This window comes from Leptonotus elevatus, chromosome 2 (assembly GCF_054856555.1).
Source record: "Leptonotus elevatus isolate MCC_2025b chromosome 2, RoL_Lele_1.0, whole genome shotgun sequence".
Taxonomy (NCBI): Eukaryota; Metazoa; Chordata; class Actinopteri; order Syngnathiformes; family Syngnathidae; genus Leptonotus; species Leptonotus elevatus.
This window is the reverse complement of record NC_141240.1, coordinates 20,177,131-20,204,222: the sequence shown is the minus strand read 5'-3', so window position 1 is coordinate 20,204,222 and position 27,092 is coordinate 20,177,131. Positions and strand designations below refer to the sequence as shown.

Here is a 27,092-nt window from a genome sequence, read left to right as displayed (position 1 = left end):
GAGGGACTTGCCATGGATAGACTAAAATCGTACTAGTTGCTAGAGCAGTGTGATGGCCATAAAGTCGGCGAACTGTAGTCATGGACAGAAAAAGTTGCAAGTCAGGTTGCAATTAAGAAATGCTATTTCACTGTTAACTGGTCAGACGTAAGCAAGGGAATTATATTCTTTACAAAATCTGCAAACCGTAAACGATCAAATAATGATGGCCTCGCTTCTTTTCAAATGAAAAATGAAACGGAAGGGAAGTGTATACTGAATTTCGAGACACTGTGTATAAACAACTGTGGGGAGGAAAAAAGAAAACCACTCAAATGATGTTTCTCCAGTTTTGCTATTTACAGGCAAATGATGAGCATATATTTGCAGAAAACGGAACACTAGGCTAAAAACTCACAGTGTTTTTACTTCCATGCACACAAAAAAAAAGCAATCAAGTGCTACCAGAATGCCTGCCAAAATAAATGTTTTTAACTGCTATTGACGGCTATTGACGTCAAAAATTTATTTGAACTATTTCTATCACATTTTTTTCCACTTTTGTCAACAAGAGTATGAAAACCAAATTTTTTATTGTACATTTAGAACAGATATAAAATGTATGATTAATCGTGAGTGAACTATTGAAGTCATGCGATTAATTACAATTAAAAAATGTAATCGCCTGACGCGATTTAATCAAATTATGAGCGTCAGGCAATTATTATTTTTTAATCGTAATTAATTACATGATTCCATGAGTTAACTCACGATTAACCACAAATGTTATATCTGTTCTAAATGTACAATAAAAAAAATCTAGGTTTTCATACTCTTGTTAACAAAAGTGGAAAAGTTAAACTAATAGAAATAGTTCAAATAAATATTTGACGTCGATAACCGTCAATGGCAGTGAATGAGTTCAAGAGAAGGCCGCTCTCCGCTCTTTATTTAAAAAATTTTGGGGTATGTGCAGGTCTTTTTTGCCCCCTTGATCTTTGTGGGCCAGTATTATGGGAGGCGGTGGGCTGGGGATTTGTTTTTATATCATGTAAAGCATTTTGAGTTTCATTTTTTTTTGTATGAAAAGTGCTATATAAATAAAGATTGATTGATTGATTGATTGATCTCGTGTGAGGGACCGTAAGTAGAAAGCAGTCAGCAGGCCATGGTGATCTAACAGTACAATAAAATGACACCAGAACAGGAGTGATCTAGCCGAACCTACGAAATCGAGACAAAAGCCTAGCCGGCAGCATTCTGGCCTAAATGGAGACGAAGATGAAGATTTGTTGAGACAGGTGAAGAGCTGGAATTGCAATACTCAAGACGGGAGGATTCAAAATGACATCCCATGGACCTACTGTACCGCTGCCGTTTTAATGTGTTAATCAAAAATACTTTTCAAAACAGCATCAAGAAGAAAAAGATGCACGCGAGTCCTACAGGAGGTGAGCCAGAAGCCACTTCATGTCAAATGAAATCCGGAATTTATCAGATGGAGATGTTATTCATGTGGTTGCTTTATTTATTGGCTATAAGATGACTGACAGCTGCTAGGACACGCTTCAACTCGCCTCCTGCCGTGCACAAGCCGCCATCAGGCATCTTAGCGCTTCTTTGAGCACGACTTAATTCGGGCCGCTTGTTTTCTCTGGCCCGTCACACAGTGGCTCCGTGTTTCATCTTGTAAAACTGAATTGGCTCGCATCAAACCGTCTAATCATAAGGTGTCACAAACACACCTCCTCGAGGCTCACGCTGCCAACTGTGCTCACAAGGCAAATGCTGCTACGAGCACGGGTTCGCAAACTTTTTGGGTCCCGTTGTCCTTTACAGTGGACAATGTTTTTCCAAGGAATCCCTCATAATCGCCAATTAAACATAACTACTGTGTACATTAATGCCATCTGAATTCAAATGTTGTTGTGGATTACAATAATATAAAAATACTTTAAAATAAAGGTTTTTAGGAATACAAAACTAACTGTCACCCGAAGCTTGTTAACCAATCCGAGTAGATTTCCTGGCCAAGTTTCGGCATTTGCGGCACGTGCATGACATCACGGCAACCAACACTGGAGCTTACATAACCTGCAGAACAAAGCTGCCTATTGTGCACCACAGAAGTGGTCAGCATTTAAGCCCCAGGCACAAGTAGTATTCCACCCGCTCACTCAAGGTTGGCCCCTCCCAGCACGTTAATCATTATCGACGCCTACTTTTGTTTGACTTCAACATTGTTTTCTTGCTAATTACCTTCGGTGGCGGGACATAATGAAGTCAAAATAATGAGTTGGGTATACTTATGTAGTTTTTCAGACACTGTTCTTCCTACTACTTTATCAAAAATATATTTGTACTGTATATAATTCACAGTAAGAATAAAAAATAAATAAAATATATATATATAAAAATCTACTTTTTTTACCTTTGAACTTAAATACATTTCAGAGTCTGTACTTTTTGCTTTTCAATTCAGTGCGAGTGTGTAACCACCAATGCAAAGATGCTCGGAACCATCAGCAAAGCATCTGCTCTGATTTACATGCTACATTTGCGCATGAGTCTCGCTAGCTGCACATCTGACATAACATTTTAAAACCACTATCCATCAATAACCAGCTCAAAACAATCCACCCATCGCTTTTCTTCATTAGGGGGCGCGGGTGAGCTGAAGCCTATCCCAGCTGACTATGGGCGAGAAGCGGGGTACCCCATGGACTGGTCTCCGCGTTCACGGACCATTTAGAAAGACTTTGATAAAGCTAACATGGAGGAAGCTGGAGAACCTGGACAAAACATGCATGCAAGCACAGGCTATCGACAGCCCTGATGTGCCAAAGCTGTGTGTTGAGGTTAAGGAGCAAAAATCACAGGAACGAGCTAAAGTAAATACTTGCATTGCTATTAGTCTACAAATATGTTTCATATTGTTAAGTGAAATAGTCTCTTCTAATTCTAAGTTCCACGGCCGGGACGAAAATCACACTGCTCCTCCTGAATCCGAGATTCGACTTCCCGACGGACCCTCCTCTACAGCACCCCTGAATAGACCTTAGTGTGATCCCTCTATATTTGGAACACACCCTCCGGACCCGAGTCGCAAGGCAAAGCTCTCGATTTACCGGTCGATCTGCGTTCCTAGAACAAGAACAAGAACAAGAACAAGAACAAGATCCCAAATACAAGCGGCCGAAATGAGTTTCCTCCGCAGGTTGTTCGGGCTCTCCCTTAGAGATAGGGTGAGAAGCTCGGTCATCCAGGAGAGACTCAGGGTTGAGCCGCTGCTCCTTCACGTGGAGAGGAGCCAGTTGAGGTGGCTCGGGCATCTGGTTCGTCTCCCTGGAGAGGTGTTCCGGGCATGTCCCACCGACGGGAGACCCAGGACACACTGAAGAGATGATGTCTCTCGGCTGGTTTGGGAACGTCTTGGGATCCCGCTGGAGGAGCTAGGTGAAGTGGCTGGGCTTCCCTGCTAAAGCTGCTGCCTCGCGCAACCCGACCCAGAATAAGCGGTAGATAATGGATGGATGGATGGATGATAATTCAAAGTTGACAGCTGACATCACAGCACAAAAAAATTATGATGAAACGCAAAAGCAGACAACATATTTGGTTTGTGTTTTTGGCATGTTTTCATAGCATTTACGGTGCTGATTTGTTAGGACTGAAGAGCAGCTAATATATTGAGAGGGATGAATCCCATCCCTCACTGTGTTAACAATAAACAAATCCCGTTGTTTTCCAAATTAATAAACTAAACTTTCATCTCACAATAATAATTAATAATCATGCCTGGGATAAATGTTCAAATAGAACAGGTGAGGCCGCATAATACTGAACTTCTTGTTCCCTTCTTCTTTTAACTCTCTGTCCTTAAACAATAATGTGCCGCCCCCAGTGGCCAAAAGTGCAGTTACACCCAAAATCAACAATACTGACTTAAATTGAACAAAAAAATATCTGTAAAATAGCAGACTTTGAACCCTGAACCCACAATGGAAGATGATTTAGTTTGTATGGGCAAACATATAAATCTAATCTCTCACTGGAGTTGCAAATAAATGTTACAAAAAAGTTCAATGGAGTGAAACTGAACCACACTTGGGCAATGATTTTTTCGCTCACCGCACTTTTGAGAATCACCGGTCGTTCCATAGGGTGTCGGCGGGCAGCCAGCAGCCTCCGCAGGCTCTTAAGTGGAGCTATTGAGGTAATTACCTGGGCAATTGTCCTCTTTTTCTTTCCAAACTCCTTGAACGCTTTGCCAGAACTTCAGTAGAGGCCTCGGGATCCTGCCGCCAGAGACCCAAAGAGGGAAGCCAGAACACAGAAAGTTCTTCAGGAGCTGCTGGGAAAGCAATTTAGTGGTCAAGCAAACGCATGTGGAAAATTCAAACAAAATAGCTAAGAGACGAATAACTTCCTTTATTAGACGAGTAAACATTGGTTGTTGTACCGATTAGGCTTTGACATCCCACTTGACTTCCTTGTCAGGTTTTCCAGATGAAGGAAACATGCAAGTGGCCTTGACATCAACACATTTCATGTCATTATTCAGAAAACGCACACTTTCCTTCCATGATTTGGAAAAGGCTTTGCAGAAGTTGCCTGTGTGATGTTGGATTATTAACATTGTTTTTCAGTTTCAATTTATATTTTAACCGTTTTGGATATTAGTTATAAAGATATAAATATAAGACAACAGTTAATTCATGTTAAGCCAATCTATAGTCCTTTGTTCTCTTTTGCCTGGGAGAAGGGTAACAAGTTTCTTTTCTATATTATCTAAAGGGAGTATAGCTAGTACCAGTCTCAGTCGGTCGAAGAGAGTCCAAGGACAGGCTGATTTATTATTGTTCAAGTCTAATCTGATTTGTACTCATGGGAACTTGATGCCTTTTTGTGCTCATGGGAGGGGAGGGACTTTTCAATAAAAACTGTGTGCGAGAGGAAAAGGGACACACAATCTGAACGGAACACGGCTTGAGTGTCTTCATTTTGTGTGATCAGAAGCTTCTGACATAATTATACCTTTGCAAAGGGACTTCTTCACCAGAATCTCACCATTCAGTTAATTGAACACGCAAAGAGTACAATACAAATATTGTCTACTCTAACAGTGACCACCGCCATATTAGTTCGCCAACCCGCGCTTTGGATGTTCTCAGGTCTGGAAAGCAAAGCGGCAAAGACCTCGGACAATTTTTCACAGCAGCTTAAACATGAGAAATTGGGTGAGGAGACGCCAAACTCCGAGAGGCGTTTTCCACCGCACTTCCGTTTTATGCTACCCTTCAACCTTGTGTTCTTATTCTGACGTTGAGTATTAGTAATCATTTTGTCACAACTTTCCAGAGCAAGTTAAGTTGAGGTGGCAACAGATGTGACCTTTCACCACCATTAAAGCTACATGTTCTTCATGTGCTCCCGAATAAATGCCTGCAGAAAGCTTTTGCTGTCTTCAATTAGACGAAGGCCTAAGGGGAACAGAGGAAACACACTTTAGAGTTTGGTGTTCTTCAGTTATGTAACAGTATGAGGCGACCTCGCTGTGTCTGGGTCCAGGCGGGTTGGAAACAACCAAGTTTACCTATTTTTACCTGTTTATGAGCAGTTGCGTTGTACAAAGAAGACCCGCGGCCGCTTTCTGGAACGACTTCAAACTTCCTATTTCGCTTTCTGGTGGATGGATGGATAAACTATTCAGATACAATAGCTAGCTAGCTACCTATCGCTAGATTCTTGTAGATATAGCTAGCTAGATAGAGATAGAGATAGAGATAGAGCTATAGCTAGCTAGAGATAGATAGATAGATAGATAGATAGATAGATAGATAGATAGATAGATAGATAGATAGATAGATAGATAGATAGATAGATAGATAGATAGATAGATAGATAGATAGATAGATAGATAGATAGATAGATAGATAGATAGATAGATAGATAGACAGACAGACAGATAGATAGAAAATTGGGTTGAGATCAGGCTAATGAGGAAATTGGATGATGTCAGAATGAATATCTTGTTGAATTACAAAAAATAAAATACAAAATAAAACATCAGCAGATGTAATAATATAAAATATTGCAGAGATGGCCTATCAATCATTGTCCAAACATACAAATACAAATGAATATATAAAGAAATATATCTTCAAAATATAAATACAAAATCAAAACAAACAATTAAATTGTTCATTATATCAGATCTTCATTGGATGCCAGGAATGTCCACCAGACACATTTCTTCGTGTGCATGCAAAAATATGTGAGTCATGAGGCGACGCAGTAAAAAATATTCTCATTTTATTTTAGAAAAGAGTGCTGCTCACACAAACACGGCAGACAGTCATTTTGGTCTACGATTGGACCAATACAAAACACGATACAAAACACAAGACGATCATCGGTAAAGCAGCTTGTTTGCTTGTTGTCAAAACACAGACATCGAGACAAACAAACCCACAAGGAAAGTCAATACAGGGAAACAAAATGTGCCGTGCATGTTGTTTCAAGTATGCCTTGTTGGAGTTGCAAGTAGCACAAATTTGACCGTAAAGTTGTTTTTTGTGAACTCAATATCCATAATAGCATTTCGTAAGCCTTGAAACAATGATTAATGATGTGACAAGGTTTGATGTGGTCATTTCATAGATGAACTTCAGACTAACAGAATTAAGAAACTTTCAACGCGCTATGACATTCTAACGACGTAGACAAAAACACACATTTAGCACAATTTGCCAATCATGAGAAGTTGCTTGAGCTTCTTTGCTAAATGACCATGAAAATATAGAAATATATAAAATACACATGTTCGCAATGTTGCATGGTATTAGTAAGAGCAACACCAGGTTATCGTTAAAAAAAGAAAAAAAGAAAAAAAGCAAACGTATCGCCAGGCTACTCTTCAGCTACGACTGCTGTAAACATGCAGGGTGCATGGTTGCACTTTGCAGGCGGCTGACCTGACCGAGACAATAAGTTAACTGATCCCGGCTGTAACGCTAAAGTTGTTTGTTTCTAGGGCCCTGAGCTGCATCACGTCCACAAGCTAACAGAGCGACCAAGGCACTGAGGAGGCGTCACGCCGGCCCAAAGAACAAACCCAGGAAAACGGATGGATTCTGGAAAGAGGACATAATCGCTACATTTCTAGCGAAGCGCAAGCAGCGTCAGAGAAATCATTGACATTGGAAGCAACATGGAGATGATATGACAGCAACAAAAAATATTAGGGGCCTAATTTACCAAATGTTTGTACTGATCTACTAACCAGCCGCATGGATTGCACCTGCCAAACATGCAAAATTGCCCCGCAGTTACTTTTGCACATTGTGGAAAGAGTAGATGCAAATAGATTTATTTATCAAACACTTTGTGATTTAGCAAACATGAGACGAATCGTGATGTCTGATTTTAGGTCTTTCAATACCGCGCCCGAAAGGCAAGTGCAAATGGCACCGCTGTGCGTAACCACAAGGAGGCGCAGGCAAAATGAGAGGCGACGGGGAGAACGGATCTTTTCTGCTCGTGTAAACATTTCTGAAATGTCAGAAACAAAAAATTATCGGGACATATCATCGACTCCGCAATACAGTTTAGAAGATTCTGGATGATTTAAGGGCCGACTTAGAGCCAATCACAAAACTCCATTCAGTTCTGCATTTCCTTGTATCTGGGTCATTCCATTGTTCGTCTTCCACTAACGCTTCCCGTTCAATCACTTCTAAAGTAATTTTGAGCTTTCTGTGCACTCCCAAATCTTCTACGGTAAAAACTTTCACAGTTACATAAAGTGCAAAATCCTATTCTAAATATATCGGTGGTGGAGACTTTTATTGCCACCACAACACAATCTGTTCGAGTGAATAAACACACAAATTAGCGCCCACTATTTGTGATTTTAGTGAATCAGGTCCGAAGCGAGAAGCAAAAGGAGAAAATAGAATAAGAAAAAAAAATAAAAAATACCAGCAGATAAGACAACCAAAAGATCAGACACAACCGTGAAAAGGGTCAATGGTCAAAAGGTGCCTTGCAAAAAAAAACAAAAAAACAACTCCTCATCACCTCCCTGTCCAATCAGGAGCTACGACCGCCCAAGTCACCACTTTTTCAGTCGCAGGCAAAGGCAGCTGTCTGTGTAGAAAGATGCTAGTTCACCTCAATTGAACGTCGGTCTACTTCATTGAGACATTTGAACATTCTAGAATGCAAAAATAAAATGAGTCCGGTTCATTGCGACTGGTACAAGGAGGATTGGGGCCACCCTAAAAAGAAATAAATAGTATTACGCAAGACACTGATTGATTTAGAAAAATACAGTTGTGTAATACAATTATGGGGAAAAAATTAATGTGTAAAATTGAAACGATAAACAACATCACTTTAGTACCTCTTCAGCTTGCAACTCATTATGTGGTGGAGCTTCCCCGTCGTTCCAGGTATCTGCCCCGTGGGAAAAAGAAACAAAACAGCAAAAACAATGATATTTAGCTAGTCTATATTTGACAAAATAGCAAAATGTCAACAGTAAGAAGAAAGAATGGCATAAACGTTTTACATTTACATTCAAAACCAAATTGAAGCAAAGTTCATTTGGAATTAGTATTTCATGCTTGAGTGACATTTGCAGCGTTTATAGTGTGGCATCACTCACACTTGTGTCTGCCGCACAAAGTCGGCAAAATGTTGATCCCTGGCGCACAGCTCGATGATCCTTAGACGCTCTTGGATCTCCTGCCGGAAGTCAATAGTCAGTCCACTAAATGTGCAAATACAAATGCTGGATTTTTACTGTAAGGTTCAAGTGAAACAATTTAGATTTTTGCTCTCAAATGGCACAATTGGAGTATACGTCATGGCAGGTAAAGAGGTACAAAAAAAAAAAAAAAAGCCAATTTATGCCAATAAGAACTGCCAATATTAAAATTGTAGTTTAAACCATAAAAAAATATACTAAAATATAATTTCAAACGTACAACTTTGCCCTTTAAAATAAAAGGCTTAGAGGTGTGATTTAGGCACAAAGGGTACGGTTTAGGTCAGGGATGGGCAACATTGTTGTAATAACACCGTTCACCACTAGATGGCAGACATCACTTAGAAACTCGTCCACCTGTTCCTTTCCATTAGAGCACAGGAGTCAAACTCCGGTCCTCGATGGGCCGTAGTCCTGCAGGTTTTGGAGGTTTCACTCTTCCAACACAAGCTGATTCCAATCAGCAGGATTGTTATAAGGCTTATGCACAGCTTGCTGATGAGCTGACCATATATCAGCTGTGTTGGAGAAGGGAAACATCCAGAAACCTGCAGGACTCCGGTCCTCGAGGAGTGGATTTTGACAACTATTAGAGAAGAAGAAAGTAAGACGCTGTCAGCCATGATTGATTGTGTGACGTTTTACAGTCACTCATTTTCAACATGAAAAAGAAAGAGGGATTCAGTGGAAGTAACCGAGATGTTACGGGTTCGACCACAAGTCGGAATCATGTGTTCATGTTAACAATGTGCAACTTAAATTCATTGGCACAGTTAATTAAGAGCCAGCACATTCAACGAAGTATGGGTAACATACACACGCTAAAATGATAATGATTAACTCAGTCACTCCCAGCCATTTTCACTGAAGCAACCCCCTTCGCTCCCGGCTGTTTTACTGGATTGATGTAAAAACATGGAACCTACCAAAAGAAAGATTAGAATCTCTTCTTTTATCAGGAAAAAAGTATATTTCTATTTGTTTCCATTTTGGAGCAAAGTATTAGAATATAGCTAAATGTCATCATTATTAACTATTTGGTTTAAAACTTCTTCTTTTTTTTAGCTCTTATACTCTGCTGCCACCTGCTGGCCGTTTTTACTACCATTTCTTCACCTGTTCTCTGCAGTTCAGAGGCTGCATCGAAGCCTTCTGTATGCTCTAGCATAAAAAAACCCATAAATATGTAATTTGGACACTTAAAATATTTAAAATAGAAAATATTTATACGTTTTGGGGAGCAAATGAGTTAATGGCCGTATGATGGAAAAAAGTTCCCTGATCACAAACATTTTTTGTTTCCTTCACAAGAACCGTTGATAGTTGGTCTAAAGTGCATAATGTGTATTAAGTTGCCCATCCCGGGTCTATATTACTACTACCGGTACTACTGTTTATCCTTCAAACTGCATTCCGTACAATAGTGGGCTCTGTCAAAGGCAATTATTTAGGCCTAACTTGTTTGTACCCTACATGTAAATGAAAACATGGTCCCTTTGCCAGTTTGGACCATTTATGGGCCTTTTCGATCCATAAGCAGTTCTTATTTGTACTTAGGAGTTCAAGTGTGAACCCTGTAAGGCACTTTTACTAACAGCTTACATGCACATGCAGTGAAAACTGTAACTTCCACTAACAAAATTAAGTAACTTAACTAACAACTTCCTTACGAACAGAACTAGATGTGGCACACGAACTGTAAATCTTCACAACAGATGAATATCAAACCACAAATGAGTCGCACTTCTTTGGTGAGCGCCATGTTCTGGTAGACGTGTCGGACCTCCTCGCTACTGAGCTCATTCGACGTGGCGGTGGGGCTACTGTACTGGGGAAGGTCGTCGTCATAGCGACGGTAATACTGGGTGGTGACTGGGTCGCTCTCAAACATGGGGTTAAATTTAGTGCCACGTTCCAGAGTGGGCACGCTGTCACCTCGTCTGCAATACAGAATACACACAAAAAAGCTTAGATGTTCACTAAATGCTTTAAGTGTGAACCAGTTATACCCAACCTTTATTTATAAGGTACATATTTTACATTAGGTCTAAATTGGCAGATTTTTTTGTAATTTTCTTAATAAAAATAAACAAAAACATTCTACAATATTGAATTTCATTTCATCTCAGTGCTCACATAAAGAATTCATTTTTGACACTTTTTGTTGCTTCAATTCAACACATAAAAACAAACCACAGTGCGACCGCTGTACTAACCTCAAGGGATCCTCCATGTCCTCGCTGTCATACTGCTCGCGCAGGGTCCTTGCCAGGAAGAAGATGATTCCTGCCGCCACCGCAAGGAAACCTACAACTGAAGCAATGGCAATGCCGACCACCAGTGGCTCAGAGACATACTCCTCACAGTGCTCGCCGCGGTACCACCAGTTCTCTCCTACACGACACCTGTCGTTGTTCGACAGAAAATGTTTGCAGCAGCTTAAGAAGTGCAGGCTACATGATTAAACAAGCAAACAAACAAACAAATAAATTAATTAATAAATAAATACCACTACTACTACTACTACTAATAATAATAATAATAACAATAATAATAATAATAATAATAATAATAATAATAATAATAATAATAATAATAATAATAATAATAATAATAATAACAACAACATCCATCCATCCATTTTCTTAATCGCTTACTCACAAGGATCGCGGGGGTACACCCTAAACTATAATAATAATAATAATGATAATAATAATAATAATTTGATTTAAGATTGTTTTTATTGCAATGTTGCTTGTAAGAGGACTTTGCAAAATTTTTTTATCACATATTGCAATTTCTATCGCAAAAAACAAAAAACTAAATTTTCAAAATTTTTCTATCCTAATATCCAGTCTTTAGATTTGGTCATAATGCTCAATTTTGATGGAATTAATTGAACAGTTTGTTTATCATTGTGTGTTCTTTTGGTCTTGATAATGTAAATGTACATGGGCCAGATTTAGAAGAGATCAAGCCATACAGTATATGGCCAACATGCCCTTCCTTTAAAATAAAAGAAAGATTCACATACAACAAACAGTTAAGACTAAAAATGGTGTTTTAATAAATACTTTGCTTTAAAATAAAAGTTTATTGCTCCTGATAAAGAATAGTAATATGACATTAACTCATCATCAATCAGCATCTTCAGTAAATTCAGATGGAAATAATTTACTCTGTGTTGTAACAGATTATGCTTCCTCCGGTTTTACTGCTAAATATGTTCATAGGCCACTTGCTCCAAAAGAAGCACCATCTGAACGCACGTAAATGTACAATCCTCTAATTGGCTTTTGTATAAAAGTAGTCTGACCTGCAGATGGCGCCCTTGCCAGCAATGATGTCACATTTGCCATCATTGAGGCAGAAGTCTTCCTGCACATCACAGATGCTCTGACAAGGCAGGCCGTCCACGCTCAGATATCCGGCGTCGCAAACACACTCGGCCTCGCCGGACCAGCGATTGACCATACATTGTGAGAAGGCGTTACATGCCTGGAACTTACAGGGATCCGCGTTGTCACCTAGACAGGACGACAAAATCATTCTTCAACTTCTATCTATCATTTTGAGCTCCTGTCACTCCTTAAAAAAAGTATTTACATACAGTATGTTTGAACATACTGTATATATCTTCCTCATTAAATTCCTTGTATTGTGTTAAAACAGTTACATTTCCAGTAAAATCATATTTTAAACTTGACAACATAGGTGCCAAAAGTACTTACACTCATACTTGAGCAGAAGTACAGATATGTGTATATAAAAAAAAAGAAGACTGGTAAAAGTAGAAGTGGCCGACTGATTGGACTCATTTACTTAACTACATTAAGGTAAAATATAGACTTTGAAATGTACTAAAGACCAAAAGAAAAATATATATATTTTTTTTTTTTTTTTACTGTGAAATATATACAAAATATGTTTTGATAAATTGCAAAGTTAAACTTCTCTGTACACTAAAAAAGGAGAGAAAAAATAATCACTGGGCACGTGAACAAAACGTGTTCCTATAGTTTTGCTATCATTGTAAGACGTTTTTTTTAAAAAAATGCTAATTTAGCTAATGACAACAACTGAAAAAATACACATCACTAAGCAGGAAAATGTTTGAACGCTAAAAGCTTGTGTTTTTAGGCTATCGCAAGACGACACATTTTGATGTAGATTAATTCTTGGAGTCGAAAACTTCAAATCGATCCATCCATTACCTGAACTGGAATCTGTTGCGATTGTCATTAATAATCCCTAGTTCACGTTCATCCTTAAAGGGTAACTCAAAAGGAAGTCAGACTCTTGCTCCACCCCTCACTAAGATTTGAAATTGACGCTCAAAGTGGGTGTTGCCTGGAGCACCGTTGGGTTGCGAATGGAAAGAGGCTTGGGTGTGGTCTGGCTGTGATTGACAACAGCAACTGGCTAATGAAGGCGTTTAAGGAGGCGTGTACGAGAATGAGCCGGTGGGTGGCAGGGGCGACTTCGTCATGCGGAACAAGCGACGTAGTATGTATTGTCTCGTGTAATGAGAGGACAAACAGCCAAATTGAGTTTATCCCAGTGTGTTACCTGAAAATGGCGCCGAACACACAGGTTTTGCCCCAAATTCAACAAAAATGCACTAAAATGTCAAAATAATGACCAGGACATGTAGACACCATTAGTAGACACCAGTTTATACAGTTTATCAGCAAAAAAGCTGATTTTAGTGTTGAGTTACCCTTTAAATCTGCAGTTTTCCCCACATTCTAACCCTCAAATGACATCTTTACACGGACCAAACAGAGGTTTAAAAAAAAAAAATGTTTTTAACAGAGTGATGACCATAAAGTACAGAAAACGTTTTTCAAAAGTAGGGAGGAATAAGACTAAAAAGTCATCAACTAGCTTAGAAGCTAAAATGGTAAAATGCGGTCAAAGGACAGGCACTACAGAGTGAACTGTGCAGACAGGTCACAAAGATGGCGGTTAACCAGTGTGACTCGGTTCCGCTCACGTTCCTCCCAGACAGATTAAATCGGCCGTATGCGTCCTGACTGCAGTGATTGCGTGTCAAGAGTCTTTGCACGCAGTGGCACAAGGTAGACTCGAGTCCTCCTCCAGATTAACGTGAAATACTTTTCCAAGTGGAAGTAACAGTATATGGTAATACACAAAAAGTATATCAATCTTATGGTACTCAGAAGAAGTATTTAAAAAAATAGTATAAGTATAATTTTCTAAATTGAGTCAAATTTGGATTCATTCCTTAACATCACTTGATTTCTTAAAGAATAATTTTAAACGGTTGGATCTCAGGAGTGCTTGCCCAGTCACCATGTGTTAAATTAAGCAAATTATTTTGAATCTCCCAGTTTCTGAAAATGACTCTGTGAGCAAGCCATTCCGCACTCCGCCCCATTGTTATGTAACACAACAGTGGGGCAAATTTGAGTCATTTCCAACCCTACACAGAGTTCCTCTGACCATGACTTGGCCAAAGACCCAGAGCCATTTTCAAGCGCCGGCCAGAGACTGACTACCAGACTACCTAGAAGCAATATCACGTCCAAGCCAAAAGGTAAGCAGAGCTGCAGGTGCAGCGTTAGCATAGATTAGCATCCTCTTAGAGCACTTTATAACATTGTAGCCTACTTTATAAAAACATACAGTAATGACCCATTTAAATGAAATGTAAGGAATTTTAATTTTAATTAATTTTTAATTCTATAAATTGTTGCCAGTTGCTATCAGCAGCATTATTCCTTACATCCTTAGATAAGATTTTTTTTGTCTTACCTGATTCAACATCCAGTGAGTATTTATCAATGGCCAGGTTCATGGTCTGGTAGGCAGTGTTGGCAAAGTCCTCAAGGATAAGAAAAACAACATTGGCAACGCCTCTGGAAACCGGCTTGCCAAACCTCATGCGGCTATTGACCACAATGCTGCCATTTCTGAAGTTGAGGATCTCTAAATTCTTGAAGTTGTTTAGGTTGGACTGCAAGTATGGAACCAGCTGGAAAAAAACCACAAAGTCATGTAATTCTCGTGCCAGGTTTTCACTTCGTATTGGATCAGTTCTCACCAGTTGTAGAAACCGTTGCTCCAGTGCTTTGTATTCAGGGGAGCTCTTGTTGAAAAGGTCCATTGAGAACGCCATGTTGGTCACCCGGAGTCTGAAGAACACCGTCAGGGCTTGGATTGGCCTGGTCGGCAATGCAATAGCATCCAGCTCGGAGCCCTGCGCCCCACTGGAGTAGCCGCTGCTGTCGCCTTCTGTTACCATACCGCCATATTGGAACATGTCAAGGCTGACATCGATGTCTGTCACGCCAGAGAGGTTGTGCTTGATAGTCTGGATTTCGGTTGCTTCTGTACTGTTAGCATTTTCCGGAAGCATCAAAGTTGCGATTTTGTTCCCAAAATCATCAGATTTCCCCCCGCTGACTTCTGAAGACACTGTGCTGAATTGAACCTGATCTTCGTGATTGGAGTGCTCAGTATTAAGTGAATCGTCATCTTCGGGTGCTGAATCGGACACTCGAGTGAAGGGTGAATCCTTTTCAGGAGAGAGCGCAATGGGGTTGGAGTCTGAACTAACAGAAGATAAAGTGGTAACGGGAGCAGTAGTCGTCGTGACAACTAAGATTTCATCTACAACCATGTCTTCTTCCAGAGTAACAACCACAGGCGTTGTTGGTTGAGAGAACGGGATAAGTTGCTCCTCTAATACTTCAAGCTCGTCAAGGTGGGTTTCTGGAGGTGGCAAATTGGGTTCTTCAGGTAAGATTTCCTCATGAGGCGTTAGAGGAGGTACGGCCTCAGAGTGTGGTTCTTCATAAGCAGCGTCAGTAACAAAAGCGTTTGTCACTGCCACTTCTGGTTCCAAAGCTGGGTGCTCTTGGGACCCGGTCTGCAACTGATGTGCGCCAGTAAATGCCACCAAATTGTGTTGATCATGCGTCACCTGAGACTCTTCATAGAGGCCAGACGCTTCCACTGTTTGCACCGACAACTCGACTGTCAAGGTGCCTTTGGGTGAAAATACGGGTGGATCCGTGGTAGAGAAGCGTGGGTCTGTACTCATATGTGGTGTAAATAAAACCTGATCCAAGAACGGGTCCATGTATCCATCTGGCATAGAGTCGTCTAATGTAGGAAGTATGCGGAAAGGTGTCGAAGGGGTAGACTCAAAACCCAGGACGCCATCCTGCTTGCTGGTTAGTAACTGACCAAGCGCTTCAACTACTTCCTGGATTCCATCATCCTCATCTGTCTCTTCCAGATCCGGTGGTGGCAGGACCTCCAAACGGCTTTCACCATAAAAGCTCGCTTCCAGTTCCCAAGACTGAAGAGCGCCTTCCTGTCCGTCTCCTGAGAAACCAGAGCCAGATCCAAAATCCATCGTGACCTCATGGCCTTTCTGAGGAGGTGGAGCATTGGAAGTTTCATGATCCTCTTGAAGAGGCTTGTTTCCAGCACTAGGAGCATTGCTCACTAGTAAACCCTCCTTTTCAATAGTTTCATCAGCTGTCAATCACAAAAAATCATGGAGGGAACATTAAAACAGCAGATCTAGTTTTGATATTAGCATATCGTATGTGTTGGAAATGATGAACTCATTCACTCCCAGCCATTTTCACTTCTCCCCCGGCTGTTTTACTTGATTTTGACAGATTTTGCAAGTCCTGTTGAAAACACAGGCAAAAAAAAGCTTGTTGCAACAAGGCCCTGGCTGAGCTCTTATACTCTGCTGCCACCTGCTGGCCGGTTATTGTAATAACTATCACTGCTTTAAGTCAGAAGCTGCATCATGCTGTTTGCTCTTGCATAAAAAACAACAACCATTTACACGTTTTTGGGTTTGAATGAGCTAAATTCAGACAAGCATAAACAAGCTAGTAAACATGTTCGGATCCTTTACTTTCACTCACAGTCTTGCGTGCTTGGCAGCAGACTTGGTATCCTCTCGGGGGTCGGTGGAAATGTTGTAGTCTCATCAATCGTGAAGACGTCGTTTTCGCTCACTGCTTCACTCGTGATGTCTTTCCATGAGTCGAATGAGTCAAAAAGGAAGTCATCCTTCTTCAGAAAAACGTCACGGTTCCCCATGCCTTGACCCGGTGCATCGGGTGGTCTCTCTGCAGCAAGGACGTTATCCTGCCCAGGCGATTACCAGCTATTAATCAGCGGGAAGGAAGATGGATTTTCGTGTAATCGGCGACAACTCACCATGTTGTCATAGATGTCAGCTGGCCGATTCGTAGGGCTCCCTGGAGGTAACAAATTCTCAGCTGTAGGAAACAGATTACAAATTTCGATACCTTATGAGTCTGATGTTGATCAACATCTGTTGCAACCTATCTCATTCTGAAGAATGAAAATGACGGGATAAAATGGTGGCAATGGTCATGCATCTAGTCACCGTTCTCTAGCAGCAGCGGGTCGAAGTGGGTCCCCAGGCTGCTGTTGGTCAGGAAGTTGTCTTTGCGGAGAGCTTCTGTAATGTAGTTGCGGAAGTCTGTGATGGTGTAAACGACGGTTGGCTCCTCAGCAGCAGCGGCAGGGTAGTTCTTCTCCACCAGGTTGTTTTGCAGTCTGATGAAATCCATTGTGGCATTGGAGATGCCATCACTATCCACTGCTAAAGTGATAGCATAGTGGACGTGAACCACCAGACCCCTAAACCCAAAAAGGAAACAGAAACATATTGATTTGCCTTCCTTGGTTCTTGGACATGCAGCAGTTTTAACTCTTAAAGGATGCAGACTTACCGTTCCAGGTCCTTTTGAGGTCTGACAGCAGAAAGAAACACAGAAAAACTGGAATCAAAAGTTCTCAACACAAATCTGGTGACAATGATTTCAGCATAACAAATCTGCACCTGAATTCGATGACAAAGACATCCTTGAAGCCTGGCACTTTCGCAAAGGCGTCTCGAATCTGGACATGAAACACAGTAAGCAAAGATTCTTTTCATTACATGTTTATAAATAACTTTTTGAAGAAAATCAGGTGAACCATTGGACATAGGCACTGAGACTTTCAAGACCCTTCAAGAAATGTACTCAAACTCAACTTGGTCACTTACCCTGCGAGTGAAGTGTCGAGCTAGTTGCTGGTAGTGCACACTACTCGGGTCTCTCAGAGCACCGTTGTAGGATTCTTCTCTCAGTGTAACGCTCAGCTCCACCATCTGGTCTTTAAGTGGTCTCAGGAAGTTGTCGTCAATTTCGTTGTGAAGCTGAAAACAAAAGATTGTGGAAAAGGTTTAGTGGAGTTGAAAAGTTTTAAGGATCTTTGATGTGGATGACTCACCGAGTTCTCCTGTTCTTCAAAGGGGACATTTAACAAGTCATCGGGCTTCGGGGGGCTCACTGTGGAATCTGGAAAGTTGCCATTGTTGTATTCCACGACATACGTTGTACTGGCTGGCACGTAGCTGCTCGGTGTGGCCTCAACGATGGCATCGCTCTCCACGGTGGCTTTAACAACTGTTTCATGGAACGGTGCATCGGTGAAGATGAGCTGGACTGTGTCTGGGGGAACCTCTGCAGGACGTGCCTGGATACTTTCAACATCCTCAGAGAAGATCACTGGGCCAAGATCTTCACCCGGAAGCTCTTCCTCAACTTCAGGAAATACTTCAATTTCACCTGCATGATCATCTTCAAGTGTAGAACTCTGCGTGGTCATTTCGTATGTACGTCCCACCTCAGAGTTTTCCTCAAGTTCCTCCATAACTTCCGGAACTTCTGATTCAGTCCCTGGCAGTAATTTCTCTGAACTCTCCAGAGAAAAAACTGGACTTGCATCATCATCAGACTCGGGATGTGACTTGCCAATGTTCGTTTGAATTTCCGTAATCGGAGCTTCAAGTTCAGAACTTTTTGATGTGGATTCTACTGTTGAGTGTGTGATGGCATCGCTTCCCTCCAGTGTGTCAGGTACTTCAGGTCCAGTTTCAGTTCCCATAGATTTGACTCCTGAAGGGTCCGTTTCCTCCCCGACTGTGACAATCTCTGTCTCTGCATGGATAATGGCAGCCTCATCTGGACTTTCAGCTGGTTCTTCTGTGGCTTCAACAGGTCCTTCCTCTCGTGCCTCATCAACTAATTCAACAGACTCTTTTGTAGCCAGCATTGGCGCTTCACTACTTTTCTCGTTTTCCAATTGAGTTTCTTCCATCACCACGTCTGGTTGAAACGTGACTGGAAAACCTTCCTCGGTTAAAGCGATGACCTCTGCACGACTATCCTCTTGTGGGACCTGGGCAGTCGGCTTAGAGATTAGCGTTACAATAGCATCAGGAGGAACCTTAGTGGTCTTGTCAGGGTGACCTGCGACGTTAGAGTTGCAGCCTACCGACTTGTCTGGCGCAGCAGCAACAACAGTGTCATAGGTCAACTCCACAGGAGTCTTTGTTAAATCTCCTTCAAGGACTTCCTCATGTGTAGAGGTTGGGGCATCTTGGCCACGGGTTTCTTCAAAAGCAATATTACAGGGGGGAAACAAACAAACATGAAATACAAAAAAAAAGAAGTAATCATATTGTCCTATTGTTGTTTGCATCTGACCACAATGTTCTGAGCATCTGAACTTCAGACTGCCCCGAGACCTTTTTTTTTTTTTTTTACCAAACCCAGACTTCACAGGTCATAAAGGCCCTGAGGTTATGATGACCCTGGTCCTCGTCCAGCACTAAGCTCGAGAACACTTCAGCTGCTGGTCCGCCATTGACCAGGCTGTGGCTTGTAAATAGGCTTAATGAGCTATTCTGGGCACAGGGTGCATGTGTTCTGGCACCCACTGCTTGCCCCTGCTTGTGGGGTGTAAACTGACTGACGACAGCTACGCACAACTGATTTCAAATCTGCGTGCACATTTTACACAACAGTGTCTTCACGTGATTTTCATTTTGTGATCAAAGAGTCATCACCAGTGACCTCAGATGACCTTGGACAAAATTTCCCCCTCTGCTTCAGATGTTTTAGCCCATTATAGGCCAATATAGATTTTTTCTTTTCTGCTAAGCTCCACCCAAAAAAAAAGCCAAATAATTGTATGACTTTCTACGAAACAAACATCTCTTTGAGAACTTTCACTCAGGAATTACAATGCATCAAAGTACAGAGAAAGCAACTAGTGAAAGTTACTAATTTTGGTCTTTAATTGGTTTAAATTGGTTTAAATCCTAGTTGTAAAATAGCTTACAGTTTGTTAATATCGGTAAAGAAGGATTGGTCTGTTACTGTCAGTACTCTGAAATCACTCCGCCAGCCCCTTTTCTATTGGATGCACCTTCTGACATCACCACGACGTTGCTCTCCAGTCGAACATTTTTCAACTTTAAGCGCGTCCCGGTGAACGTCCACCTTGCGCAGAACACTGAGATGCGACATGACATCCTCGCACCATCACAGCACATAGATGCACAACAAACGGGTTTGTCGACAGCACACTTCGCATTGCTAAGTGCAGTGCGAAAAGGCCTTTATGCAGATAACACAACTTTAGCACTGAAACATAAATAACCTCTTAGTTATACAAATTTTGGTGTGGCATAAAGAAACAATGATTTGGATGACTTATAATTTCTTGCTACGGAATTTAGACAAAACTGAAATTATCAGTATATATTATAGATCTTGACACTCGGGAGTTTAGAGGCAAGGCATACCTAACTGTAGATAATTTTTTTCTACTAATGTTTTATTTCTTGTCTCTAGCCGATGCTGAAAAACTAGTCCATGCTTGTGACCTCTAGCCTGGATTACTGTAACTCTCTCTTAGCAGGCTGCGCCATCAAGTCGCTAAAGACTCTCCAGCTGGTCCTAAATGTTGTGGCACGAGTTTCCGCAGTCCTTCACTACAACTGGCTTCCTGTAAAATGTTGAATTTAACTTGAAATCCCCCTCGCCATAAACCACTAAATGGTCAGGTACCGTTTGAGAGCTTGTAGTGCCTCATAAACCTACAAGAAAAAACAGTTCACAAACTTTCTGGGTCCAGTGACCTCTTACAGGGGTCATTTTCCCAGTCACACACTCCATTCCACTCTGTTTTGACACACGAGTGGCTGAGTCTCGGCCACTGCCATTTTGGAAATTCACAATTTGAATCGCAGTTGCACAATGTGGCGACGTGGAAAATTAAAGCCAATCAGAATGCACGGAAGCTTTCTTGCTACAGGTGAAATATCTATTTCCGGGTTACAAATACAGTGGGACACAAATTGTGTTTTACAACAATACTTAACCATAGCTATAATTTCATATGTACCTGTGAATGAAATAGCAAAGCTTGTGGTAAAAATTACAAAGTAATTACAAAGTACATTACATATAAATTCAAATGAATGGAGCAAGCCCCGCCTTTCAAGAGATTTCCATTATTTCCTCCTCCCTTGGTGAACATCTCTCCCTTCACCACAACCTATTTACATAAAAGGAACTTAATCTACAGTAATTGACTTCATTAAATATTGATCCATCGTGGCAAGCAAGAAATGTTGCGCACGTGCAGGTTTGTCAGATTTACCGTATGTACACGTCACAATCATATCAGAGCTTTTAATAAGCCCAAAGCTACTAAGGTAGGGATAATTAATTGGTTTAGTATGTCTGTTTTATTCACGCGCCGCATTGTGTTACATTAAATGATACGACAATAATTTATTGCAAGTTATTTTGCAGTCTCCAAGCTTTGGCTTTGTGGACATCTAAGTGCCTACTTTGAGAACTACTGCACTAGAGCACACAGATTCCAAAAATCTGTGAAAGACAGAGGAGGAGGCAGGACCTTCAATTATCAGGCTTTCATCTTTATTTCTAGGAGGCAGACACACTCTCAACATTTTGGAAGCAGTCTAAACTATCCCTCTCCCTTCACAGGGCTGACTCAGGTTTGTCCTGGGTCAACCTTAGATAAGCTGCCATAGGCCGAGACTGCCGGCAGGTTTACAGAGCCCGTCTCTCTCTATCTGCAACTGTTCACATTCATAGTGGGTGCCTATTTGTATGACACTAACTTATCAAGTTATCATTCGCCCTCTTCTTTATAGTAAGTTACTTATAACAACATCACAGTTAGAGCTATTATTATTTGCGCTGTTCTCTGATTCCTGTCACATCACAATGCGATATTATCACGACATGAACCTCACGATACAGTAATTAGCGCAATATTGTGGGGAGGCTGGCGATATTCCAAAAAAGCCAGCAATACTGCATACAACTCACAATATTGCACAAATATGCTGTGTTTGGCTAAAGCGGAATAAAAGTACAGATCATCTTTTTTCTTTTTTTTTATCGTAACATGACAACGATGACATTGTGGCAGTTTTAATATCACGATGTTGAATAAAGGTTGAGAGACACATCCCTACAACACCTTTCAGACCCACATGAATGCCACCCGGTCCACATAGTTCCATTTGAGAAACCTCCATACCCTTTGAGCCTCCTTCAACCCCATCCGCTTCCATCCTCATCAATAGCACTGACTGCTAGAATCCTCTCATATTTGACCTCCCTCTTAAGTCCCGCCAACAATTATAGCTCTTGAAGAACATTCACTATGTCACCCTGGTCTGGGGCAGGCTGACGGAAGCGCGGCTGCCAGTGTGCGCCTACGGCCCCTCCGACCACCATCAAACATTCGCACCTTCCGTACACCAGTGTGAGTAGCACTGGAGGCAATGTGTGTAAAGTGCCTTGCCCAAGGACACAGCGACACATGACTTGGGGAGAGCGGGGATCGAACAGCCGACTTTCTGGTTACTGAACGACCGTCTCTACACCCTGAGCCACGGCCGCCATGCATAGTTCAGAAAAACGTACTCCAATTAACCCAGGGGTGCCCTAGTCCGGACCTCGAGAGCCCCTATCCTGCCTGTTTTCCATGTCTCCCTCCTTCAGCGCAGCTGAATTTAATGATCAGCTCATCAGCACGCTTTGCAGAAGCCTGATAACGATCCTGATCATGAATCAGGTGCGTTAGTGGAGAGAAACATGGAAAACAGGCTGGATAGTGGCTCTCGAGGACCGAACTTTGCCACCCTTGAATTAACCCATCAATCCATCCATTTCCTACTCCTTATCCTATTCAGGGTGACGGGTGAGCTGGAGCCTATCCCAGCTTACTTTGGCCAGGAGCTGGAGTACACTCTGGACTGGTTGCCAGTCAATCCAAGGACACATGAAGGCGGACAACCATTGACAATTTTGTATTTGGAAAACCCTTACAATTAGTCACATCTGTTGATTGCCTATATCTTTGCAAAGTTTAATTCGATTTCGTTGTTCGGTGATTTTTGAATGACATTTCATGTTTTATATTTGAATGTTACTTTAATAATTTATGTCTTGCATGGTGCCCAGAAAGCCCGCTTTAAATAGATGTATTTGTTTTTAGTCCAATTATTATTATCATTGACAATGTTAATAATAAATAAATAATAAATAATTGTAGTAGGTGGTCTCATATTTTTCCCCTTTTTTCATTACCTACTACTATCACTACACTTACCACAACCAATAATACTAATACTAATAATAATACTAATACTACTACTACTAATAATAATAATAATAATAATAATATTAAGAAGAACAAAACAATTTACTCATATGGGAAGTGCTGTTTTAAATAATATCTTCATGAAAGGTGATGGTTCAAGTGTCAGGTGATGTTTTACCTGGCTGGGCGCTGGGCAAAAGTCCTCCAACCGGAATCGCCGTTAAACTTTCAGAACTGCAGAACACAAACACAAAGTAAAATAGGAGAATTTATTTATTTATTTTATTTTTTATTTTTTAATTTTTTTACATCTAATCATTTTACTAGGGATGTGCATCTCTCCACAAAAGACAATGCTATATAGTTTTTGACGATTTGAAAGAGGAATGAATCAATTAGATTAGACTCAGTGGGATTACGATTCGATACGATATGGAATGGCTTTTATATATGAATGAATTTGTCCTTTCCATTCGAAGATGTATCTCTGTAATAAAAGATTTGATACACATCTCACAATATTTCAAAGTGGAATGATTCAATTCTGTTAAATTTGATGCACTCGCATCTTTTAAATCAAAAAGGATTTTCCCGTTCAAATCGTTTTTTGTCACACCCTACTTTTTACACATTGTATGCCAAACTGCAGAGCAGAGTAAAAGTGTCACACAAACGTAAACATAAAGCAACCATATGAATCTGAAATTGATTTAAAAAAAAGAAAAAGAAAATACCGGCCACATTTTTGCAATATTCAAAGTAGTGTTCTCTGCTTCCCAGCTACTCCACTCTTAGCATCACAGCTTGTATTTGAGTTATTTTGTCATTAGATAACCATGAAAAAAAAGTTCAAAAAATAAATAACTTTTTTTTAAAGGTACAGCCTGCCATCTCTTACTGAGTGATACATGGAGGCCTACCTGCACAGTGGTGGGCCTGAGCTGATGGGAACACTGCAGCAGGTGAGGAAACACAACACACTTTTTGTCAACAAGACATCAACGTTTGTGATGTGTGAAGCTTTTTTTTTATCAGCCATGGGTGATACTGGGATTTAACTTTTGGGTGCTTATCACCCAAAAAATAATATTAAGCATAGAGCACATTAGTTACAAAAGTTAATAATGTAAACTTGAGTTAAAATGATTTTTAAGGAAAAAAATGTCAGGGAAACGTACTGATTCCAAACATATTTTTTTGATTTTCCACTTCTCAAAATCTCATTTCAATTAAAGACCAACCACAAAGTCATTTTGAGAGATATTTTAATAATCAGATGGTCTGTTGCAGTGTTGAATAAAAAAATAAGCATAAATATTCATTCTAATTAAATAAAAAGCGGATTGCTGGACCTTTAATGAACTAAGGCAAACACTTGTAAGGTAGCCATCCTGAGGTTGCTAACCAAGCTAGTGGTGTGATCGTTGAAATATACATTAGATCACTGGCAACTCAAATTTTCTGAGTGAAGCGCTTTGTCAAAACGCCTTATGACCCAACAAACTCAAAAACATCTTCTACCCACAGATTTTTTTAAATTTATTTTTTAGCAATACAGGTCGGGTACATCTCAATAAATTACAATATCAAAGAAAAGTTAATTTGTTTCAATCCAGTAGTTTTTAGAACTTTTTAGAAGGCCAATTGATACCTAATGTCTATTAAGATTTTTTATTTATTTATTTTATGTAATTTTAAATTCAAAGATAATTTAATTCTATCTTTCTCTGAAAGGTCACCACAATCCTTGGTTGAGACTAAAGCAGACAAATAATTTCCACTATATGGACCTCAGGGACCATGGCCATGTAAGATAACCACAACCCTCCAACCAACAAACATGGTACCTGAAATCTGCATTCTGCTTCCTACATGAGCACTAATGAGAGCCGCAGAGCAGCAGTAGTTTGTAGTATCATCACTGCATGTTATATGCTAATATTACATCTTTTCATTGGACAACACCGGAGATGTAAAATAATGGCGAAATAAAAGATTGACACTTTGGGCCCAATTTGGACAGTTTCACCTCAGGGTGTACTCGCTTTTGTTGCCAGCCATTTAGACAATAATCGCTGAGTGTTGGATGGTAAATTTACACACAGATTTACAGCTTGTATTGCCGACATTGTATGCCTTTCCCCACTAAATAAAACAAAAATTAAATAAATAAATAAATAAATACGAAATGAGAATAATATACAGTACTGCATTATAATTACTGTCAGCAATCCTCCAAAGCATGATCAAAATATGCTCATCGCTCAGCAATAATGTGTACTGACCTGCTCAAGGGCGCCGCCATGCCAACTCTCTGAAAAAGAGACATCCAAATAAGCTTGTTAAAGTTGTAGAGCTGAGACATTATTTGGGTCAAACGAACCATAATGGACACTCACGCTCCTAATGAGGCTGATGTGCTCCTCCGATTGACTGAAGAACCTGCCAATCTCCTTGATGCTAATGGAGCCATCCATGCAGCGGCCCACCCAGTCCCGGTACTGGTCACGTTCGGGCAGTTGGTCCCAAAATATCTTGAAGGCCTCCCAGACGGTTTCCTGACATACTAGAACACAACAGAGGCTGTAGACCGGGGGTCATCAACATGGTAGCTCACAGGACTGTTCTAAAAGTAACTCCTCGCCAGTGATGTCAAATTGTGATCAAAAGTGAACATTTGAAAATGTATTAAGATAAATTGCATTAACCAGTCCCCAAAAAGTAGCCTCAGTTTCAAATAGGTTGGTGCAGGTTCAGGAAATGAAAATTCTTACTTAAGCATTTGGCTTTGTGTGACCTCTGACCTCCCAGCAATTACTTACCTTTAAGGATACCAGACCTAGTTTTTAAGCTGTTAAGCGTGTTAAGACAAGTGTTTCATGCATTTCAAACACAAAAGCCAGTATAAAACGCCAAAATGGACATTGGCACAATGTGACTAACCTCTAAGGTGAAAGTAGTTGAGGTGGTTGGAGACCGCTTGGTCTAATGTCTCCTGACTGCAAAGTTTCACTCCACTGGGAAACAGAAGGTTCCTTTTCCTGCGAGTCATGGATCCATGATGCCTTAACAGAAGCTGCAGGTCCTCAGCAGAACCCTCCGTCTCGTCACCTGAGGGTGATAAGAAGACACGAGGTGATGGCATCAGGTGAGTGAGAGGCCTTCCACTGTGAGAAACTGACCTGTGTCCATGTTGACACAGCCAGACAGAAGCAGCAGCCCTAACGTCCATAGCCACAACCCGCGATGCTTTCCCGCCATGTCGAACCCAACGCCGTAGCCCGCGTCCTCAGCTCATGTGTAACGTCCCTCACACTTGTCCAAACGCTGTTTGGGGACACGGTGTAGGGACGAAGCTCGCCGGGTGGCTTCGTCTCAGGTGAGCAGATGGAAGTTTTAATCCTATTTGTTAAGCTGTTGAGGTGGATGAGTGTTAGCAGGCAGACGTTATTTACTTGACCCGGCTTCTTCAATTTGTTTCTCGTGTCAAATAACCCAGTAGTCAAATGCCTCCCGAGGGTGGCTTGTCTTTGTTTAAATAATTACAGTAAAAAAAGCGGCTATTACAGGAAATACAGAAAGTCTACACACCCCAGATAAAATGACAGCTTTTATAATATAAAAAAAGAACAAGATAAATCTTCTTCTTCTTTTTTTTGTTTCCACCGGTGTGGCCTACAATAAAATTTGAATAAAATTAAATGACTGACATAATGAGGTTGCAAAAGTGTGCACACCCTTTCATAACTGAGATGCAGCTGTGTTCAGAATTAACCAGTCACATTCAAACTCATGTTAAATAGGAGTAAGCACACACCTCCCACTATTTAGAGTG

At 40.8% G+C, this 27,092-nt stretch overlaps 1 protein-coding gene across 3 annotated transcripts; it reads right to left on the bottom strand.

Moving 5' to 3' along the window:
* Window positions 1-6,277: 6,277 nt before the first annotated feature.
* On the bottom strand, window positions 6,278-26,955 carry LOC147178766 (interphotoreceptor matrix proteoglycan 2-like). Of its 3 annotated transcripts, none has more exons than XM_086068576.1 (22): window positions 26,440-26,955; window positions 26,201-26,368; window positions 25,657-25,823; window positions 25,543-25,571; window positions 24,178-24,210; window positions 23,436-23,491; window positions 19,100-19,218; window positions 18,053-19,015; window positions 17,826-17,978; window positions 17,619-17,677; window positions 17,509-17,529; window positions 17,160-17,416; window positions 16,967-17,028; window positions 16,669-16,894; window positions 14,820-16,264; window positions 14,531-14,750; window positions 12,069-12,279; window positions 10,969-11,157; window positions 10,497-10,692; window positions 8,651-8,730; window positions 8,387-8,439; window positions 6,278-8,261 (listed from the first exon to the last, which is right to left on the bottom strand). In XM_086068576.1, the coding sequence occupies exons 1-21, from the start codon at window positions 26,516-26,518 to the stop codon at window positions 8,406-8,408; spliced, it is 4,767 nt and encodes a 1,588-aa protein (XP_085924702.1). In that variant the 5' UTR covers window positions 26,519-26,955; the 3' UTR covers window positions 6,278-8,261; window positions 8,387-8,405. The 3 variants fall into 3 exon arrangements, with proteins under 3 accessions (XP_085924702.1, XP_085924704.1, XP_085924701.1); XM_086068578.1 differs by having other exon boundaries at window positions 18,053-19,003; window positions 26,440-26,855; XM_086068575.1 differs by having other exon boundaries at window positions 18,053-19,218.
* Window positions 26,956-27,092: the final 137 nt, after the last annotated feature.

Coding starts and splice junctions, on each gene's coding strand:
- LOC147178766 (XM_086068575.1), bottom strand. CDS start 26,518: ATGGCGGGAAAGCATCGCGGGTTGTGGCTATGGACGTTAGGGCTGCTG. Junction 25,572..25,656: donor ACATCAGCCTCATTAGGAGC/GTGAGTGTCCAT, acceptor TCTCTTTTTCAG/AGAGTTGGCATGGCGGCGCC. Junction 11,158..12,068: donor GGCAAGGGCGCCATCTGCAG/GTCAGACTACTT, acceptor GAACAACGACAG/GTGTCGTGTAGGAGAGAACT.